Source organism: Onychostoma macrolepis, chromosome 09 (assembly GCF_012432095.1).
Source record: "Onychostoma macrolepis isolate SWU-2019 chromosome 09, ASM1243209v1, whole genome shotgun sequence".
Classification (NCBI taxonomy): domain Eukaryota; kingdom Metazoa; phylum Chordata; class Actinopteri; order Cypriniformes; family Cyprinidae; genus Onychostoma; species Onychostoma macrolepis.
This window is the reverse complement of record NC_081163.1, coordinates 21,644,985-21,666,212: the sequence shown is the minus strand read 5'-3', so window position 1 is coordinate 21,666,212 and position 21,228 is coordinate 21,644,985. Positions and strand designations below refer to the sequence as shown.

The 21,228-nt window shown below is 38.6% G+C and overlaps 1 protein-coding gene across 1 annotated transcript in view; it reads right to left on the bottom strand.

The window, feature by feature from the left end:
• Positions 1 to 21,228, bottom strand: part of si:dkey-11f4.7 (piezo-type mechanosensitive ion channel component 2) — a 718,195-nt gene that overhangs the window by 599,151 nt on the left and 97,816 nt on the right. Inside the window, 1 exon segment of the mRNA XM_058786444.1 lies at positions 5,139 to 5,277. Coding sequence (XP_058642427.1) covers positions 5,139 to 5,277 — 139 coding nt within the window.

Sequence of the window (21,228 nt, the reverse complement as noted above, 5' to 3'; positions counted from 1 at the left end):
GGTGAGATCTTGCGTGGAGCCCCAGATCGAGGGAGATTATCAGTGGTCTTGTATGTCTTCCATTTTCTAATAATTGCTCCCACAGTTGATTTCTTCACACCAGGCTGCTTACCTATTGCAGATTCAGTCTTCCCAGCCTGGTGCAGGTCTACAATTTTGTTTCTGGTGTCCTTTGACAGCTCTTTGGTCTTGGCCATGGTGGAGTTTGGAGTTGGACTGTTTGAGGTTGTGGACAGGTGTCTTTTATACTGATAACAAGTTCAAACAGATGCCATTAATACAGGTAGCGAGTGGAGGACAGAGGAGCCCCTTAAAGAAGAAGTTACAGGTCTGTGAGAGCCAGAAATCTTGCTTGTTTGTAGGTAACCAAATACTTTTTTTACCGAGGAATTTACCAATTAATTCTTTAAAAATCCTACAATGCGATTTTCTGGATTTTTTTTTTTCCCATTTTGTCTCTCATAGTTGAGGTATACCTATGATGAAAATTACAGGCCTCTCTCATCTTTTTAAGTGGGAGAACTTGCACAATTGGTGGCTGACTAAATACTTTTTTGCCCCACTGTTTATATATATATATATATTTAGATTAGGAGAAGAATCTGAGCACAGTGTTTTAAGTTGTTGAGATCTCTTCTAAATCTTTAAAGTAGACCATTGTGAGAGTGTTAAAATTTTTGTCTCAGGAGACAAGTTTATGAAGCAGTAAACTCAAGCAAAATTTGCCATTCAATCTTAAAGTAACCTCATTTCTGTCTAGGAGAAATATTTGAAATGTTAAAGAGATCTCCTTCTTTTTTTTCTTTTTTTTCTTCCCTCTGGCTAGCTTCAATGTCATTTATCCACACCATATCAATCAAAGACTAAACATGCATTGTCATATTTGAAGTTGTCTTATGTAATGTTTTAATTGCACAATGATTTAACAGAGGAAGCCATAACCTATAATTACATACATGCAGAAATGGGCTGTACAAGAGAAAATTATAATGTTACACAAAGCAAAAGCAAAAATACAATGCTGGACATTGAAGATAAATTTAAACATTTAACCCTCTGGTGCTCTTCAGTCACTTTTGACCGAAAAAATTTCTATTTTGAATTTTTAAAAATCACAACTTCATCGGAATGGTACGAAACTTGGTGACTTTCATGGCATTTGGAATATGAACACACAAACAATTTGAGGGCTTGATTCGAGCAGGCTAAGTGGTAGTAAAAAAAAAAAATAGTCGCACTTGTGGTCTACAGACCGACCATAGGAAGTGAATGGGAAATTGACAAAAACACAAAAATTCAGCTAATTTTTGTGTACAATCTACAAATCTGCCACAATGCAGAAAAAAGTACACAGCAATGACGGGGTGAAACTCTAAAACATCAAGAGTGCAAAACCAACATATCCACTCACACACACGCGCGTACACACACTTATACACGCACACCTATGAACTGGTGTGACCGTAACACAGCAAATATATAAAATAAAAGCAATAATTCAACTACAATGCAGTAAATAAAAGTGGACAGCAAGGAAGGGGTTACACTTTGAAACATCAAGAGTGCAAAACAGACACACACACATACACAAATACACACATTCAAATGAATTGGTATGGTTATAACCATATAGCCATAACAACTCAGAAAACTGAAATAAGAGGTTGAAATCAGATCAGACTCAGAAGAATTAAGCTCTGATAAAACATTCCTGTTCATTTTTGTTACTTTTTTATAGAATTTTAATATTTTGTGTAACAAAATGCTTTCTCTATGTTCAGGTTTGACTGTAGTAATAATAATTCAAAAACTGACGCTTTAAAACATTTCAAAACAAAAAAAACAAAATCTAAACCTTTACAAAAAATTTGTCTTTGAAAATATATAAATATATATCCAAACCCACAACTTAATAAAAATAAGTATTAATGTCTAAAAACAATTATAGAATTTATGGGCCTTTTATATAGAGCTATGTAGGAATCCATGGGGCTTTTATATAGAGCTATGTAGGAATCCATGGGCTAAACCATGGAATTGCAGATGTTTTTCTTATTTTACTCCCAGCAGATGGCACTAATCTGGCTTTAAAAATTGGATTTTAAAGGCATTGGCTCTATTTTAACATGAAATACTGCCATAATTGAAAAGTAATAGAAAATATTTGAAAATATAAATAAATAAAAATAATAATTGTATTATTTTCAATGGGAAAATTTGATCATAATTGTTGCATAAATATTAATTAGTATCATGAAATTCTCTCAAAATACAAAAAATAAATAAATAAATAAATATTATTAAACAAAAATATGGGTAATGCTTTAGATTACAGCCCGCAATGTACCGTGTAATTAAACAGAATTTACAGTGTACCTATTTGTAACTATAGAGTACCTCCACAGTACCTACTCATAGGTATAAGGGAACAATATGCAACATTTGGGGAATAAGGGGGTAATAACCTGCGGAATTATAAAGCATTTATACTGTAAGTATTTTACAACTAAAGGGCACCTTTATGACACACAAAGCGCAATTTTCTGCATGAGCATAACTTACAGCTGTACGTACGTTTAGGTAAATGGAAACAATGTGCAAAGTTTGGGGGATAAGGGAGTAATGACTTGGAAAATTAGAAGTATTTATACTGTTAGTATTTCATAAATAATGTGTAACTATTAGATTATGTGGTATGCATGACCTACTGTGTTTGGCAACAATATTATGATTTAGAACAAGTTGCCTTATTGTAATAACACAAAATATATGATGCAGTATATTTTACACTACACACTGGGCACTTATTGTATTATTACAACACATGTCTTACATGACATTGATACAAATAGTAAACTGTAGTAGGCCTATACTATAGTATAATTTAGTAATGTTGGTGCACTTCAGCTTCCGTATGTGGTTTGAGGCAAGTAGAATAAAATGTACTACAACATTTTTCTTAACTACTATGCAAACATACACCCTTGTTACACGTAGTCACTGTGTAATTGTAACATCCGCGGGCTGTAATCTAAAGTGATGCCTTGTTACCCTCTTGTTACATGCTGTTACTGTGTAAGTGTAACATCCATGGGCTGTAATCTAAAGTAATCGCGCAACCAATGGTGATTTAATCTAACGATCAATTAGCTCATATCACATCAAACCGTGCAAATTATTATTACTCTTATACTTTATTCTCAAATTATTAATGTTAACAACATCAGCATTGCGTGACTATGAGTATAAAGAAATGCTTTTAACTCAAAAAGCAAATTATGCTCCCTTCAAACTGCTTGTCTTTAAAATACAAATCTTGTGTAATCCCAGGCTATCTGTAAACAGAAGCACATTTAAACTGGAATATAATATAATTTAATTCACATTTGTTTCATAAACACATAATCTTTCTGGATTACAATCCACCATCAAAATTATACATTTCATTTGTGTAGCTGCTGTGAGAAAAAGCTATAAATGTTCCACCACCTGCAGGATCCTCACATGCGATAGCCTACTAGCCGGGACAACTTCTTTATGTTTACAGACGTGATGTCATGACGCAGTCCCATGCTCGAATTTCCCACGAAAACCTACCCGTACCACTCAAATTAGAAAACATTATTATTATAAGCTAACCGTTGTGAATTGGGCTAAAGTAAGGCGATAGTTTTGAAAACTGGCTGGTTATGTACTTGTTCAAATATTGATTTCGGATAATTTTTAACCAAAAAAAGTTTTGCTCGGACTGCAGCTTTAAGGAATTTTAGGAGAAACATCTGAAATGCTGTTGATACTAAAATGAGAGATATATGAGCATCTCACCTAAGTCTCCTAAGCTTAGGAAAAGCAACCATTGAGCAATACATTTTTCCTATGGGTACTATTTGTGTGTTTCACTGCTGTCAGGTATGCATTTTTTTTTTTTTTTAATTAAATTTGTAATTGTGTAAACACATTGTGCTCATAGAACACACTTTAAAGTTGTGTGTGCTAATACATGTACACACTAGTTGAAATTATTCTTTAAAACACGTGATTGCTTACTGTAAGTCTTGTATGAAGTACTTGGGTATAAGGTTTTAGATGCTATGCATTCTAGACCATATGTCTTGTATAAAATTATAATAACTGTAACATTGGAATTGTCCAGCAGTTTCAAATTACATGTTTGACAATGCTGAATTTGTTTGCCTCCTTTGTGGAACACTCCCATATAGTTGCAGTAATCCATGTGCAGGAGCATAGAATTGCCATGTGAATACAATGTGATTCACTATTGCATTATCATTTCTGAATTCCCTTCTAATTGTTTAATTGTGTAATTAACATGATGCATTCTTACCTGACAAATAAAATGTTATATTTGATTTATTTTGAATTATCCTGAAATCATTATGATCAGTAGATCATATGGAGGCTGATGTTACTTCAAATCTGAGTCCAGGATAGAACACTGGCGAGTTTGTGATTGTAAGATCCAAATATGGCCGATGTGAGACTCAAATGCATTACACATATAATTATGCTCAGATAATTATATATTTGACAATTAATACAAAATTTTCATGTAAATTAATACAAATATATACATACAAATAAAAGCTTTACAATATATACAGTTCTTAAAATAACTAAGTTTGTAAATTAACAATTAAATAAATTCAGCTGATTCACTTGCATTGATATAATCTGACATTTGTCTTTTAGCAGCCTAAACTTTCGCAGCAACAGCAGTTTTTCTTCCTGCATTTTTAATGCTCTTAAATTTATTATATCTTCATGAAGAGCAGATAAGTGAGTTGCACTGACTCTTTAGCTAGAAGTGAATAAAACTGATGCTCTCTATGTTTTGTGTAACTGGCTGTTTGCTGAAGATGTCATATTTCAGGTGCACCTGCTTCAGAGTGAATAATAAACTCTGGATCAAACTTTGAGTTGACAGAACGTTTTTAGTGAACGTTGTGAGCTTGCTGAACTCAATCTAAAACGGAGTTGTTTGTTTTATTTTGACAACTCTCAACCTACTCTAAAACTCAGTTTGTTCAACTAGCTTCATGCAACTGTTGTTTTGTGTGTACGTGACTTTGGGCACATAATGTAGACAAGTATAATGTAGACTTTCTGTATTCACTTACCTTTTGATGTAAAATAAGATATATTCTGTGTGTATGGAGAAAAAGCAAAGCAATTTGGGTTGTCATCCTCCATAATCAGGGAATTCACTCCAGAACCTTCATGGTTTTGCCATGTCCTCTTCCATACCAACATCATGGCCTAAAAATGGCAACAACAAAGAATGCAAATTTTTACAAAATGGTAACTCTATCTTTGAGAAAATAGCAAGAGATTCTGCCCTCTAATCATCATTTCATAATTCTTCACCACTAATGAATTTATAATTCATATAGCACTACTGATAACTGCTTTAATTATGTGTTTAATAGTTTGGTCACTTCATGGCAACAGTTCAATTATAAAGTTAGGGCTGTCAAAGTTAACATTAACTTTCTTAGATTTATTAAACATGGGCATGTCAACACATGGACCCTTTTTAATATAAAGAACATAAATCAGTCATTGGGCCAGATTTACTAATAGCTTGCACCAGCGTAAAACTCCTTTGGGGTTAAACAACTACTGTCAGTATTTACCAAAGACAGGACACAAAGTGAAAACTTAGCGATGAAAAAGCTTGGACAGTCATTTTTAGTGGCTGATCTTATTGCACATGCACTTGTAGGAGTGTCCCTTTTGGAATAAAAATTTATGGCAGGAGAGTATTTGAATCATGCAACATGATTTACTAAGGTTTGCGGTAGTCAATTTACTGGTATTTGCAGCATTATTTACCACCCAAAAAAGCATATCTTAAAGACATGGACAATATTGAATCGTCTATCTTGGTAACTATGGATGTGGAATCATTGTACACGGAGAGGGTCTTGAAGCTCTATCATATTATCTTGTTATGAGATCACATGCTGAAATGCCACCTGCATGTTTTATTTTACAGTTAGCAGAATGGACTCTGAACAATAATGTGTTTTTGTTTCAAGATCAACTTTACAAACAAATTAGGGGCACAGCAATGGGTGCATGTTTTGCCCCTAACTATGCAAATTTGTTTTTGGGGTTTTGGGAAAATAATTTTGTGTTCTCTGATTCTAACCCATATTTAGCAAATGTGAAGTGTATATGGTTATATGGTCAGGTTCTTAGGTAGACTTGTTAGCTTTTCATTCCTATTTAAATAATACTAACAGTAATTTGAAGCTTAGTCTTCAGTTTTCATGTACTTAGATTAATTTTCTAGATTTAAATATACAGTATCTAAAGATAATATGGGCGAATTGCATACTGCTATTTTTAGAAAGGAAACCGACAGACATACTATTCTGAGAGCAGAGAGCTTCCACCCCCCGTGGTTAATAGATAATATTCCTTTTGGACAGTTCCAGAGGTTGAACAGAATTTGTGACAAGGAAGAAGAGTTTGACATTAAGGCCCATGAGATTCAGAGGTTTCAGGCACGAGGTTACAAGAATAGTGTGATTAATAAAGCATATAATAAGGCCAAAGGTATTAATAGGAAAGAGTTGCTGGTGAAAAAAGGAAAATCACAACAGTCTGCAAAGTCTGTTTATTTTGTGACAGAATATAGTACAGAAGCAAATAAAAATATAGCTGCAAGCAGCAATGACGGGGCCAAGCACATCATCTGCAAAATGAGGAGCTAAGCATAGCATGTAGCATCAGACCAACTTCAGCAATGATTAATTGAAGGCATTTTAAGATTAGTATAGTCCAAATGCCTGAAAAAATCATTTAAAACTACTAGTAATCCGACTGAATGACTTTTCACTTTTGACCAACGGGTGGCACCGTTATCAAATCGATGTGGTGTGTTCTGTGTTAGGTGACTATGGCACACACAAAGTTTGGTGTCAAAATGCCAAAGCATTGCAGAGATACAGCTTCAAGTGTCATTTTGGCATCATAACTCAAATTCGTTGTTGTGGTATGTAAAAACGGTTTCATCTATCATCACAAAATCCATAACTTTTTGTCAGCATGGTCTGAAGATTATATGATTCGATTTTGGTGAAAATCGGAACAACAGTTGAGGAGAAGTTTGAAAAAATAGGTTTTCAACATAAATCAAAATTGTAGACAGGAAGTTTGGCTGACTATCACACCATTGCTATCACTGTTCTCAGCATGACCCAGGGTGTCATGAATCCGGGTCCACGACGCTCCCTCTCACCACCAGAGGTCACTGTCTCCCGGATTCAATTCCCCAAACTCCACTCACCTCATTATTGTTTAATTTGCCCCAGCTGTGTTCCTGATTGCTGTCCCTTCTTAAGCTCCCTGTGTTTTCTGTTCTGCTCTCGTTCGTCTCACTTTTGTGCCAGGTATGCCTGTTATTTACGTCTGCCCTGTGCCTCGTGTATGTCTTGTTTTCAGTACTTGTGTTTGCTCTGGCTTTTTCCCCTTCGGGGTGGTTTCAGTTGTGTTTTTGTTTATTTTATAATTTGTTAATAAAGAAGATTCCTTTTGCCAGCGCTTGAGTCTTCGTTCCTCCCAACCCGTGACAGTACGAACGAGACATTTGAAGACTCAGCGGCAATGGGAATCTTCTTGTACCCAGCTCCTGGTCGACAGAGGAATCAGGCCCCAGCCAGTGGGCCACATCCTTGCCCACAAGACAATCGCCCTTTTGGGTATTACGCCGAAGACCTCTTCGAGGTAGGCCAGGAGCTGGGGATTAGAGGGAGCAACCTCATCCAGCTGTTTTTAGCGGGCCTGGATGAGCCTGTCAACCGGGAGGAGCTGGGGGAGATAGATACGTGGTCCTATTGGGAGATGGTCGACCACGTCATCTACTTGAAGGAGGTGGAGCTGCGGGAGGGTGCCCCCCTCCCAATCTGGGCTGTTGCTCCAAGACCTCCTCGGATCGTGCCAGCAACTTCCAGTGTCTCGGGGTCTTTCTTTGGCCGCCCCGGGCCGAGACGCAGCGTGGAGGATCACAAAAGCTCCCGAGGCGGCGGTGCCCGCTCACGAACCTCTCGAGGCGGCGGTGCCCGCTCGCGAACCTCTCGGCGGCGGTGCCGCTCGCGAACCTCTCGGCGGTGCCGCTCGCGAACCTCTCGGCGGCGGTGCCCGCTCGCGAACTCTCGGCGGCGGTGCCGCTCGCGAACCTCGGCGGCGGTGCCGCTCGCGAACCTCTCGGCGGCGGTGCCCGCTCGCGAACCTCTCGGCGGTGCCCGCTCACAAAAGCTCCCGAGGCGGCGGTGCCCACTCACAAAAGCTCCCGAGGCGGCGGTGCCCGCTCACAGAACCTCTCGAGGTGGCGGTGCCCGCTCACAGTTCCTCCGAGGCTGCGGTGTCCGCACACAAGGTTCCAGGCTGCGGTGTCCGCACAAGGTTCGAGGCTGCGGTGTCCGCACACAAGGTTCCAGGCGGCGGTGTCCGCACACAAGGTTCCAGGCGGCGGTAGCCGTTCACGATCGTCAGCGGCGTTGGCCGTTCACGATCGTCAGCGAGGTAACCGCTCACGATCCTCACAGGATCCCGGCGGCGGTGTCCGCACACAAGGTTCAGCGGCGGTGTCCGCACACAGAGTTCAGCGGCGGTGTCCGCACACGGTTCCTGAGGCGGCGGTGTCCGCTCGCGGTCCTCAGCGGTGTCCGCACACAAGGTTCCAGCGGCGGTGTCCGCACACAAGGTTCAGCGGCGGTGCCCGCTCACGAACCTCGGCGGCGGTGTCCGCACACAAGGTTCAGCGGCGGTAGCCGTTCACGTCGTCAGCGGCGTTGGCGTTCACGATCGTCAGCGGCGGTAACGCTCACGATCCTCACAGGATCCCAGCGGCGGTGTCCGCACACAAGGTTCAGCGGCGGTGTCCGCACACAGGGTTCAGCGGCGGTGTCCGCACAAAACTCCAGCGGCGGTGCCCGCTCACGAACCTCTCGGCGGCGGTTCCCGCTCATGATCCTCCGGCGGCGCCCGTTCACAAGGCTCCCGAAGCAGCGGAGCCAGCCATTGCCCGTTTCAGGGTGGCAGCTCCGCACTGCGCTGCTGTGGTGGCCGCTGGTTCTGCCCTGGGTCCCCATCCGCCGGCGCTGCCTCAGTCTCCAGGTCCCCACCAGCACATGGACCTGGCCCCCATCCCTCCCTTCCCTGCTCCGTTCCGCCTGGCCATCCCCTGGTTGGGTGCTTGGAAATGTCTGGGAGCCATTCCTTAGAGGGGGTCCTGTCATGAATCCGGGTCCACGACGCTCCCTCTCACCACCAGAGGTCACTGTCTCCCGGATTCAATTCCCCAAACTCCACTCACCTCATTATTGTTTAATTTGCCCCAGCTGTGTTCCTGATTGCTGTCCCTTCTTAAGCTCCCTGTGTTTTCTGTTCTGCTCTCGTTCGTCTCACTTTTGTGCCAGGTATGCCTGTTATTTACGTCTGCCCTGTGCCTCGTGTATGTCTTGTTTTCAGTACTTGTGTTTGCTCTGGCTTTTTCCCCTTCGGGGTGGTTTCAGTTGTGTTTTTGTTTATTTTATAATTTGTTAATAAAGAAGATTCCTTTTGCCAGCACTTGAGTCTTCGTTCCTCCCAACCCGTGACACAGGGAATCTATTAATACCAGTCTCATTACAATAGGTAAAATGCACAGAAAGCTATTAGCATTTATTTGAAATTTCATTATAACTTTTGACCACAAGGTGGCACTGTCTCAAACCTTTTTGAGTACCTTCAGATCATGGTCTCGATGGTACATACGAATTTTCGTAATGTACACCAATGCATTCCTAAAATATAGCATTTTACGCCATAATATTGTATTGTAGTCAATGGAAATTTCATGTTTTGTTCAATTATAGCGCCACCAAGACTCACAATCCCACCAAATTTTTTATGTGTCCTTAGAGTGTGCCCATACATGTGTGTCAAATTTGGTGAAAATATCTCATTTTGTTTTGGAGTTATTGACATTTTTATATACAAGATGAGAACAAATTACTGACTGTCGACTTTGTTTGCATTTTTGTACCACTTACTATCAAAATTTTGGCAATTGGGAATTAACATTTCTTTAACAAGCTATGATTCCGAATTTCCTACGGTGGTTTCGAGTCGATCATAGTAACGGTTTCTAAGATATCGCCAGGTGTTTTTTAAGCGCTAAAGTGCAACGCTGCACAAACCTTAAGGCAAAACCTGGCAAGTGTGGTACAACTGGACTCGGCAAGGATTCAGGAGTCTAAAAAGGTGACTCCCGAGAAAATAAGTCGACCACACCTAAAGTTATAAACATGTGAATATTTGATTTTACCACTAGGTGGCGCTGACTCGAAACTTCTCAGGCTCCTTCAGGGCATCGTACTGATGACCCATACCAATTTTTGTGACCATACATCAATGTGTTCGTAAAATATAGCATTTTACTACAAAATTCAACATGGCCGACGCCCAAAATGGCTGACATGGGAAAATTGGATATGGTTGGACTCGGCATGATGCACTGAATCCAATAAATTTTTTGTGATTTTTGGCCAAACCATTCACAAGTTATAAGCAAAAATAGCCATTTTTCATATCTCCTGACCACTAGGGGGCACAGCATCAAAACGGCAGGTAGCCTCAGGTCATGCTTGTTATAACACACACCAAGTTTCGTCTCAATACGCTAAACCGTTGTGGAGATATTGCAAATGTGGTTATTGCAATCATTGTGATAATATGGTTAAGACAAGTATGTTCATGAATATAACATCAGGTAATGAGTTTAAGATTAGATAATTTATTAATTGCAATACCTCATTTGTTGTGTATTGATTGCAGTGTCCTTGTGGTTGTTTTTACATAGGGATGACTAAAAGGAAATTAAAGATCAGATTAGCAGAACATAAAAATGCCATTCGTATTTGTAATCCTCTGTGCGGTCATCTGTGATTTATTTTTAATGTTTAAGCCATGAGATAATAATAGCTTTTTAATATAAGTTCTCGAGTGCCTTGGCTTTGCAACACAGATTTATATATAATTATATATATTTTTTTATTATCATATTCTTTAAATTAAGTGTTAAATAAATCTTGAATACTTTTTTTAAATGTATGATCAATGTTTTGCTTTGCTTTAGTAACATGTTTATTACCATGTGCTTTATAATTATATATTTATTAGCATATTATTTAACCCTCTGTGTCTGAAGAGTTTTGGGCTTGAAGAAGTTTTGACAATTGTGTTTTTTTTTTCTTCCATATCTTTGGCCATATATTAATGGCCAAAGTCTGATTATACTGTGCTACAATAATATGTGAGCAGTACGAATGTTTATGTATGTGTGTTTATATAACTTATCAGTACACAAATTTAAATAATGATGGGGGTATTACTCTGATATGACAATGTGGTTCTTCATAATGTGAGTCCTCATAATTCAGATTGCTTAAAAACAATATTTTATTAAAAATGGTTGTATGCAGAATTTTGGTAGGCGTACAGTAAAAAAAAATATTTTGTCTATGGAGTGTAGTAATACTCCAAATGATTGTACCCATGAGCATAACTTTTTTAAATTAAATAAAATTGTTTTTAATAAATTAGCTTTTTTTAAATTAAATTATTCTAAATTATGTTTATGAAAATATATATAAAAAAGAAAGTTTACTGTGATGTGTAGGTTTAGGGGATGATACAATATACAATTAATTAATATAATGTAAAAATAAATATTAAAGGTTCTAAATATAATGTAGAAACTTAAATTTTCTGTGATACAAATACAAATATACAAATAAATGTGAATAAAACAGATACATTTGACATGTCTGGACATGTCGGGTCCACAATAGCCCTTATGGTTTGGCCTATTAAAATATATATTTTTTTTTTCCCCTTTTGATAACTTTTTCTAACATCACAAACTTTTTTCCCCGCTCCTGGTAAAATGTACAATGTTTTTATATTTTTAGTGACGACTAAAACTAGTGTAAATGTTTTGCATTGTTTTATATTGTGTGTAATCGCATAAATTATTTATTTATTTTCATTTAATAGAAGAAAATAAGACTCGAGATGATTGAATGTGCACGCCTGCGTGAGAGAGAGAGAGAGAGAGGACCTATTCCAACCTAAACTAATCATTATATTTTTGTAAACCTCTCATTCGAAGAATGGGTGTCCTTGCAAAAGGAGGAAATCTTTTTCTCTTGAAAAAATATAAGGGGTCTTATTTCTTTATTTACTGATTTATTTCCATTTCATTATTAGGAGTGTTATTTAATTTCTTTTTATACAACCAACAGAGTATATGTGTGGATACGCATATTGTGATATGCTCTTATAATCTGGATATTTACTACTGTGGAGTATGTCAAAAACTATCATTAGGCTACTTGTGTTTATTGTGGACGACTTTGGAGGTGAAAGATTGTTGAATAAAGTCATTATTTTTGTTTTCTTTACACACAAAAAGTATTCTCACAGCTTCATAAAATTGCGGTTGAACCTCTGATGTCACATGGACTATTTTACAGTTGTCCTTACTATTTTTCTGGGTCTGGTAACATTTTAGTTACATTGCTCTCTATGGAGGGTAAGAAAGCTCACGGATTTCATCAAAAATATCTTAATTTGTGTTCCGAAGACGAACGAAGGTCTTAGGGGTTTGGAACGACATGAGGGTGAGTAATTAATGACAGAATTTTCATTTTTAGGTGAACTATCCCTTAATATATTAAATATTATAAATATTATAATTCATTTGGATTGCCAGACTAAAAATGTCACTCATTTTGTAAATGTGGCCATGTCATTGTCACATATCTCTCCACATAGCTCATTCATACAGTATTTGACAAGGTCACACAATAACTAAGGGTATGTTTACACGACAATGATGTAGCCAACTAAAACTGCAAAAGGTTTTTCCTTTACGTTTCTGAAAAGTTTTGTGTACAGGCAATGTTTTCAAAGCAATCCCAGTTCACATGAAAATTAATATTATTACGGCAACACTTTACAGTAAAGGTACATGAATTACCATGTATTCATGTATAAATTAATGTGTGAATTATGCATTACTTCATGCATTAATATCTCTTGAATTATCAGGAACTAACATGAGTTCAAAGTCTTTCATTCATGACTTCATGGATGAACAACACCTTAATTAAGACATTAACTAAGGTGAGTACATCATCATGATTTATGATTTATTATGCATGATCATGATGTCTTCTTTGTTCACAAAAAAAAAAAAAAAAAGGTCTTTACTATCCATTGTGGATAAAGCTATGCTTATGGTACATGATTAAAAAAAACAAACAAAAAAAAAAAACATTGTTTCATGCATGTAAGACTTCTTGAATTATTAAGGGAATATACAACAATCCACATTACCTCATGCATGCATACAGGCTAGAACAGTATATCAATTAATGTAAGAACTGATGTTTTTCATTAAATATGATATGATTTATCAAGCATGTTCATATCTTCTTCATAGTAGCCTGCAGGTAAATGTGCATTGGCCAATCACAGCACATAGTATGTGAATTCTTTTAACATCCAAATGCAGCAGTCATCATTAACTAAGCATTAGCTTCTCATGACTTCATCATGTGTGTGGCCCCTCAACTAAAGTGGTGACCAGACCCCAACATTGGCCAATCACAGCACATAGCTTGTAAATTCTGTTTTCATCCAAATACAGTAGTCATCATTATCTAAGCATGACCTTCTCATGACTTCATCATGTGTGTGGCCCATCAACTAAAGTGGTGACTTCATATACAGTGAACTTTAAGTGCCTGTATATCTGAAAACTCTTTACAAAACCATACATTTTTTTTTCTTTTTTTCTTTAAGATAGCTGAAACTGTAGGCTCCTGCTCACAAAACCCCCTGCAACTAACATTTGTATATGTATTGCCATGTATTGTTTGTGCTATTTATTTGATAAGTTTATTTTTGTTCAACATTAAATATTTAATGAGGAGTCCACATCAGTAGCTTATTACACTACAAGTTGTCTCTTTACCTTTTTTTTTTTATGGACCTTTATGGTTTTGTAAACCAGCTTTATGGTTTTGTAAAGAGTTTAAAGTTATTAAAGTCATGGTATATGTACTGAATTCCTTCTCAGCTCTCAGCTCTCTCCCAGGCATTGCTGTTGATTTAACTGGGTTATACTGTTTAAGAATAAAGCAGAAAGTTATGATCAAAGTCCCTTTGTGTCCACAGTACATTGTGTGCAAAAGCTTGAACTTTCATGTTCACATTTATGTCATTTCAAAATTATGCCATCGTTAATAACACACTGTTTATCAGTATTCCAAAGGACCAAGTCACCACTTTAGTTGAGGGGCCACACACATGATGAAGTCATGAGAAGTTAATGCTTAGTTAATGATGACTACTGTATTTGGATGTCAGCAGAATTTACAAGCTATGTGCTGTGATTGGCCAATTTTGGGGTCTGGTCACCGCTTTAGTTGAGGGTCCACACACATGATGAAATCATGAGAGGCTAATGCTTAGTTAATGATGACTACTGCATTTGGATGTTAACAGAATTCACATACTATGTCATGTGATTGGCCAATGTACATTAACCTGCAGGCTACTATAAAGAAGATATGAACATGCTTAATAACTCATATGTGACCCTGGACCACAAAACCAGTCTTAAGTCGCTGGGGTAAATTTGTAGCAATAGCCAAAAATGCATTGTATGGGTCAACATTTTTTATTTTTATTTTATGTCAAAAATCATTAGGACATTAAGTAAAGATAACGTTCCATGAATATATTTTGTAAATTTCCTACTGTAAATATATCAAAACTTAATTTTTGATTAGTAATTGCATTGCTAAAAATTTCATTTGGACAACTTTAAAGGCGCTTTTCTCAATATTTTTATACACTGAACAAAATTATAAATGCAACACTTTTGTTTTTGCCCCCATTTTTCATGAGCTGAACTTTTTCTAAGTACACAAAAGGCCAATTTCTCTCAAATATTGTTCACAAATCTGTCTAAATCTGTGTTAGTGAGCACTTCTCCTTTGCCGAGATACTCCAACCACCTCACAGGTGTGGCATATCAAGATGCTGATTAGACAGCATGATTATTGCACACGTGTGCCTTAGGCTGGCCACAATAAAAGGCCACTCTAAAATGTACAGTTTTACTTTATTGGGGGGGAGGGACTGAAAACCAGTCAGTATCTGGTGTGACCACCATTTGCCTCACGCAGTGCAACACATCTCCTTCGCATAGAGTTGATCAGGTTGTTGATTGTGGCCTGTGGAATGTTGGTCCACTCCTCTTCAATGGCTGTGTGAAGTTCCTGGATATTGGCAGGAACTGGAACACGCTGTCGTATACGCCGATCCAGATCTTCCCAAACATGCTCAATGTGTGACATGTCCGGTGAGTATGCTGGCCATGCAAGAACTGGGATGTTTTCAGCTTCCAGGAATTGTGTACAGATCCTTGCAACATGGGGCAGTGCATTATCATGCTGCAACATGAGGTGATGGTCGTGGATGAATGGCACAACAACAATCTCGTCACAGCATCTCTGCGCATTCAAAATGCCATCAATAAAATGCACCTGTGTTCATTGTCCATAACATACGCCTGCCCATACCATAACCCCACCGCCACCATGGGCCACTCAATCCACAACGTTGACATCAGCAAACCGCTCACCCACACGACACCATACACGCTGTCTGCCATCTGCCCTGTACAGTGAAAACCGGGATTCATCCGTGAAAACAACACCTCTCCAAAGTTCCAGACGCCATCAAATGTGAGCATATGCCCACTCAAGTCAGTTACGACGACGAACTGCAGTCAGGTCGAGACCCCGATGAGGACGACAAGCATGCAGATGAGCTTCCCTGAGACGGTTTCTGACAGTTTGTGCAGAAATTCTTTGGTTATGCAAACTGATTGTTGCAGCAGCTGTCTGGGTGGCTGGTCTCAGATGGTCTTGGAGGTAAAGATGCTGGATGTGGAGGTCCTGGGCTGGTGTGGTTACATGTGGTCTGCGGTTGTGAGGCCGGTTGGATGTATTGCCAAATTCTCTGAAACGCCTTTGAAGACGGCTTATGGTAGAGAAATGAACATTCAATTCACGGGCAACCGCTCTGGTGGACATTCCTGCAGTCAGCATGCCAATTGCACGCTCCCTCAAAACTTGCAACATCTGTGGCATTGTGCTGTGTGATAAAACTGCACATTTTAGAGTGGCCTTTTATTGCAGGGTTGCTGCAGGATTTTTAAAGTCAAATTTAAGACTTTTTAAGACCTTTTTTAAGACCTGCACAAATAAAATTAATACCATATGAGAAGGGTAGGGCAATGTCTATGGTAAACTGTAAAATGAATGTAAAAAGCACGATTTACAGTTCAGATAGAAGTTTTCACAAAACTAAATTTTTTATAAGATTATACACTTCACATTTCAGCCTTTAAACCATTTTTTAAGAAAATGGATGAGTCAAAAGTATTAATTATTATATTAATTTAAACAATTATCAATAAATTATTATATTAATTAAATAACATACAAACACATTTTACTGTTTAGATTTTTATAATGGATTATCTCCTTATCGATCGAACAGTTCACATTTACAGCTCTGCGTGTTTGCAGGGTAAAAACATGGGTTGAGTTTTGCATTGGTCTGAACAAAAACAACCTAATGTTCCTGCAATACTGGAGGCTGCAGTTCTAGGACCCTATTTTTTGGGACAGCACCATCTATTCCAACAGAGGAGACCTGATTCAAACAAACAAACAGATGAAAACAAACAGCACATCAGACGTGAAGCGCTGCAGCTAATTAACTGAAGTCTCGCACAGACACAAGTCTTCTTTCCAAGAAAACTGAATTTTAAACCAGAATATATTGAATATATTGAAATAAATTAGGTTAAATATTTCAAGAGGGTTACCAACGGGTATGTTTAGGGCTAGGAGTTGGTTAGGACAATAATTAAGTGTATAAAATTAAATAACAACATAATTCCTTAAAAATAATAATATACAGAATTGAATAGCAAGTGCTATAAAATAGTATGAGCCACTAATATTTAGTCATATAGCAGACGCTTTTATCCAAAGCAACATATAAATGAGGACAATGGAAGCAATCAAAATCAACAAAAGAGCAACGATATGCAAGTGCTATAACAAGTCTAATTTAGCCTAACGCAGTACACGTAGCAAGAGTTTTTTTTTTATTATATAATAAATAAAAAGAAAACATAGAATAGAAAAAGAATAGAGCAAGCTAGTGTTAGAGGCCTTTTTTGCTTTTGTTAATTGTATAATAAATAAAAGAAAACATAGAATACAAAAAAGATTAGAAAAGCTAGTGTGCAAGTCTAAAAGGGACAAGTTTTGTTTATTGTTTTTTTTTTAAGAATAGAATTAGAATAGAGAGAGGTATGACATTCTTCATTCTCTCTTACATTCTTTTTGTTTCATTAAAAATTAATCTTGCTGCCGCGTTCTGGATTAATTATAAAGGTTTGATAGGACTGGCTGGAAGACCTGACATAATACATACATACAAAAAAAATAATAAATAAAATAATAAAAAAACAAACAAAAAAAACTATAGGGCCCTAGAAATCCAGTTCTGAAACTACAGCCTCCGGTATTGCAGGAATACCCTACTCACAACAACAGCCTTGAACATGCACATTCATTCTCTGCCAGCAGGAGGCGCTTTCGACCTCTTTCGCCGGTAGTGGCAGAACACAAAGCAGCGCAGCACTGGACTTTGAAACGTGCATATTTATTTATAGCCTTTTGAAGTTTAATTGTCACATTAAGCTGTATTGCGATTCTGGTTTGTACCCAAATTTAAGACCTCTTTAAATCATAATTAAGACTTTCTTGTACAATTTAAGACTTTTTATGACCTTAAATTTGATAAAGTAAATTTAAGACTTTTTAAGGACCCGCGGGAACCCTGTATTGTGGCCAGCCTAAGGCACACCTGTGCCATAATCCTGCTGTCTAATCAGCAGTGATGGGAATAACGGCGTTATAAATAAACGGCGTTACTAATGGCGTTATTTTTTTCAGTAACGAGTAATCAAACGAATTACTGTTTCCTCCATTACAACGCCGTTACCGTTACTGACAATAAAATGAGGCGTTACTATATTATATTAGAATTTTATTTTTCAGTTCATCTGAATGGATGCGTCTAGCTGTATTTGACGTACCATAAACTCTAGTGTGAAGGCGTACAGCTTGCCGTCGCTTTCTCTCACAGACACGCACGCAAAGAAAGATACAGAGCGAGAGAGTCTTTCATAACATGCAGAATTGACGCGCTACATGTAAACGATATTCTTTGTTGTATTTTCCTGTCAAAATAACGGGGTTCCTTTGGAATTCTTCAGCTTTTAAGAACTGCTGGTTTCTCTGGTAGTGGGCGGAACTAATGCGCAAACGACAATCTCATTGGCTGGCGCTCACCTATTATCGTCCCTGTTTTGATTTCAGCAAATCAATTCGAGCGAACGCAGACAACGTGATTAATATTCATGAACCCAGCAGCTCATTAATCCTTAGTGCGTTTTATATTTATGACAAATATGCATTCATACTTGGTTATTCTAATTACTAAAGTTCTATCATCATATAATATTATATTATAATGCTTCACTGACTGATGCTAAGTGTCAGTAGATAAATAGTGTAGATTAATGTACAAAGTTTTATAATAATAATTTATTCTTATTTAATTTAACATATTTAATATTGGGGGCATACAAAGTTATTTGACATTTGAACATTTTTTTTTTTTTTTAAAGTAAGGCAATAGTTACTTTCCCTGGTAATTAGTTACTTTTATAATGATGTAACTCAATTACTAACTCAGTTACTATTTGTGAGAAGTAACTAGTAACTATAACTAATTACTTTTTTAAAGTAACGTGCCCAACACTGCTAATCAGCATCTTGATATGCCACACCTGTGAGGTGGATGGATTATCTCGGCAAAGGTGAAGTGCTCACTAACACAGATTTAAACAGATTTGTGAACAATATTTGAGAGAAATAAGCCTTTTGTGTTCATAGAAAAAGTCTTAGATCTTTGAGTTGAGATCATGAAAAATGGGGGCAAAAACAAAAGTGTTGCGTTTAGAATTTTGTTCAGTGTATATTCACACCCTCAGATTCCAGATATTCAATTAGTTGTATCTCGACCAAATATTGAACTATCCTAACAAATCTTACATCAATGGAAAGCTCATTTATTCAGCTTTCAGATGATCAATTTCGACATTGAATCTTGTCACGAATCTGGTCTGCACTTCCGTTCATTCACCACTAGAGGTCACCCGCTCACCACATGGATTTTCACACCACACATCACATGGACTTCATTTCCCATCATCCAACACTGATCACAGCTGTCACCAATCACACGCACACCTGATCCCACGCACACACTGATCACACTCCCTACTTAAGCCATGGACTTTCTCTCCCTCGTCGCCGAGTATTGTATGCGTTTACCGCTCCCATAGCTGTAGCTACTCTACCGAGCCCCTGTTGTTTTCCTAGTTTTCCCCTGCCTGTTTGGTTTGTGTTTTCCCGTGTTTGTTCTAGCCCGTGTTTCCCTGGAATTTTTTTTTTTTTACCCAAGATGGCGGCGCGAGTACATCGCGAGGCTCTGGGTCTCTCCAGATTTTGCAATTTTGCGGTATTTTTCTTACTCATCTCGGGCCTGTTCGTGCAGAACAGTTGTGCCTTTACATCGTACACCCGTTGTGAGCTTTTGGATATCGGTTTGCGAATTTCCGACACTTTTATGGACAATCTTCGACTCCTTCCTGAGATCGCTAGGACACCCGAGGCTATGCACCCTACCCGGCCGGGCGGAAGTGCTCGCAGGCGGCGCCGAGATCGTAAACAAAGGCGGGGAAGCGGAGGACTAAGAGCTAAGCTAAGGCTAACACCACACCGGCTCTCTTTACCCAGCATTTTCCTTGCCAATGTACGGTCGCTAGTGAACAAAATGGAGGAGATTCGACTCAGCATCACACACAGCAAGAAACTTTTGAACTGTAACGTCCTAATCTTCACGGAAACCTGGTTAAACAGCGGAATACCGGACACCGCTATTGAGCTAGCGGGACGCCACACACTCGGGCGGATAGAACATTAGATGGCTCCGGTAAGACCAGAGGTGGTGGATTGTGCATTTACATTAACAAAGCTTGGTGCACAAACTCTGCTATTGTTGGGAGTCATTGTTCAGCTAACCTTGAGTTTCTCATGGTTAAATGTAGACCGTTTATCTACCGCGGAGTTCACTTCCACCATTATAACTGCAGCCTATATTCCCCCGGATGCTGATGCCAAGCTTGCTATGAAAGAACTTCACGCAGCCATCAGTAAACAACAGACTGATCACCCGGAAGCGGCTTTTATTGTTGCAGGTGACTTTAATCACTCAAACTTAAAGTCAGTGCTACCCAAGTTTCACCAGCATGTTTCCTGTCACACCAGAGGAAACAAAACCTTAGACCATGTTTACACAAACATGGCTGGAGCTTACGTTGCGACACCCCTCCCCTCCTGGGACAGTCAGATCACCTTTCTTTGTTCCTCACCCCAAATATGCACCCCTCATCAACCGTGTGAAGCCATCAGTGAAGACCATCAAAGTGTGGCCTGCGGGGGCAGATTCCACACTCCAGGAAAGGTTTCTACACACAGACTGGAGTATGTTTGCTTCTCAAGCCACCAGTGGCGCTCACACAGACATTGACTCTTACACCTCCTCTGTATTGGATCATATCAATATCACCATTGACAGTGTTACAACCCAGAAACAGATCACCACATATCCAAATCAGAAGCCTTGGATGAACAAGGAAGTGCGACTCCTGTTGAAGTCACGCAACACTGCCTTCAGATCAGGAGATGCACAAGCCTACAGCACATCCAGAGCAAACCTGAAGAGGGGCATCAAAAAGGCCAAGCACTGCTACAAGCTAAAGATAGAGGGACACTTTTCCAACTCTGACCCTCGACGCATGTGGCAGGGCATTCAGGCCATCAGTGACTACAAACCCACCCACTCCACCCCCGCAGCCACTGATGTCAACTTCCTGAACGAGCTAAATTACTTTTATGCTCGCTTTGAAAGAGACAACAGAGAAACTGCCAC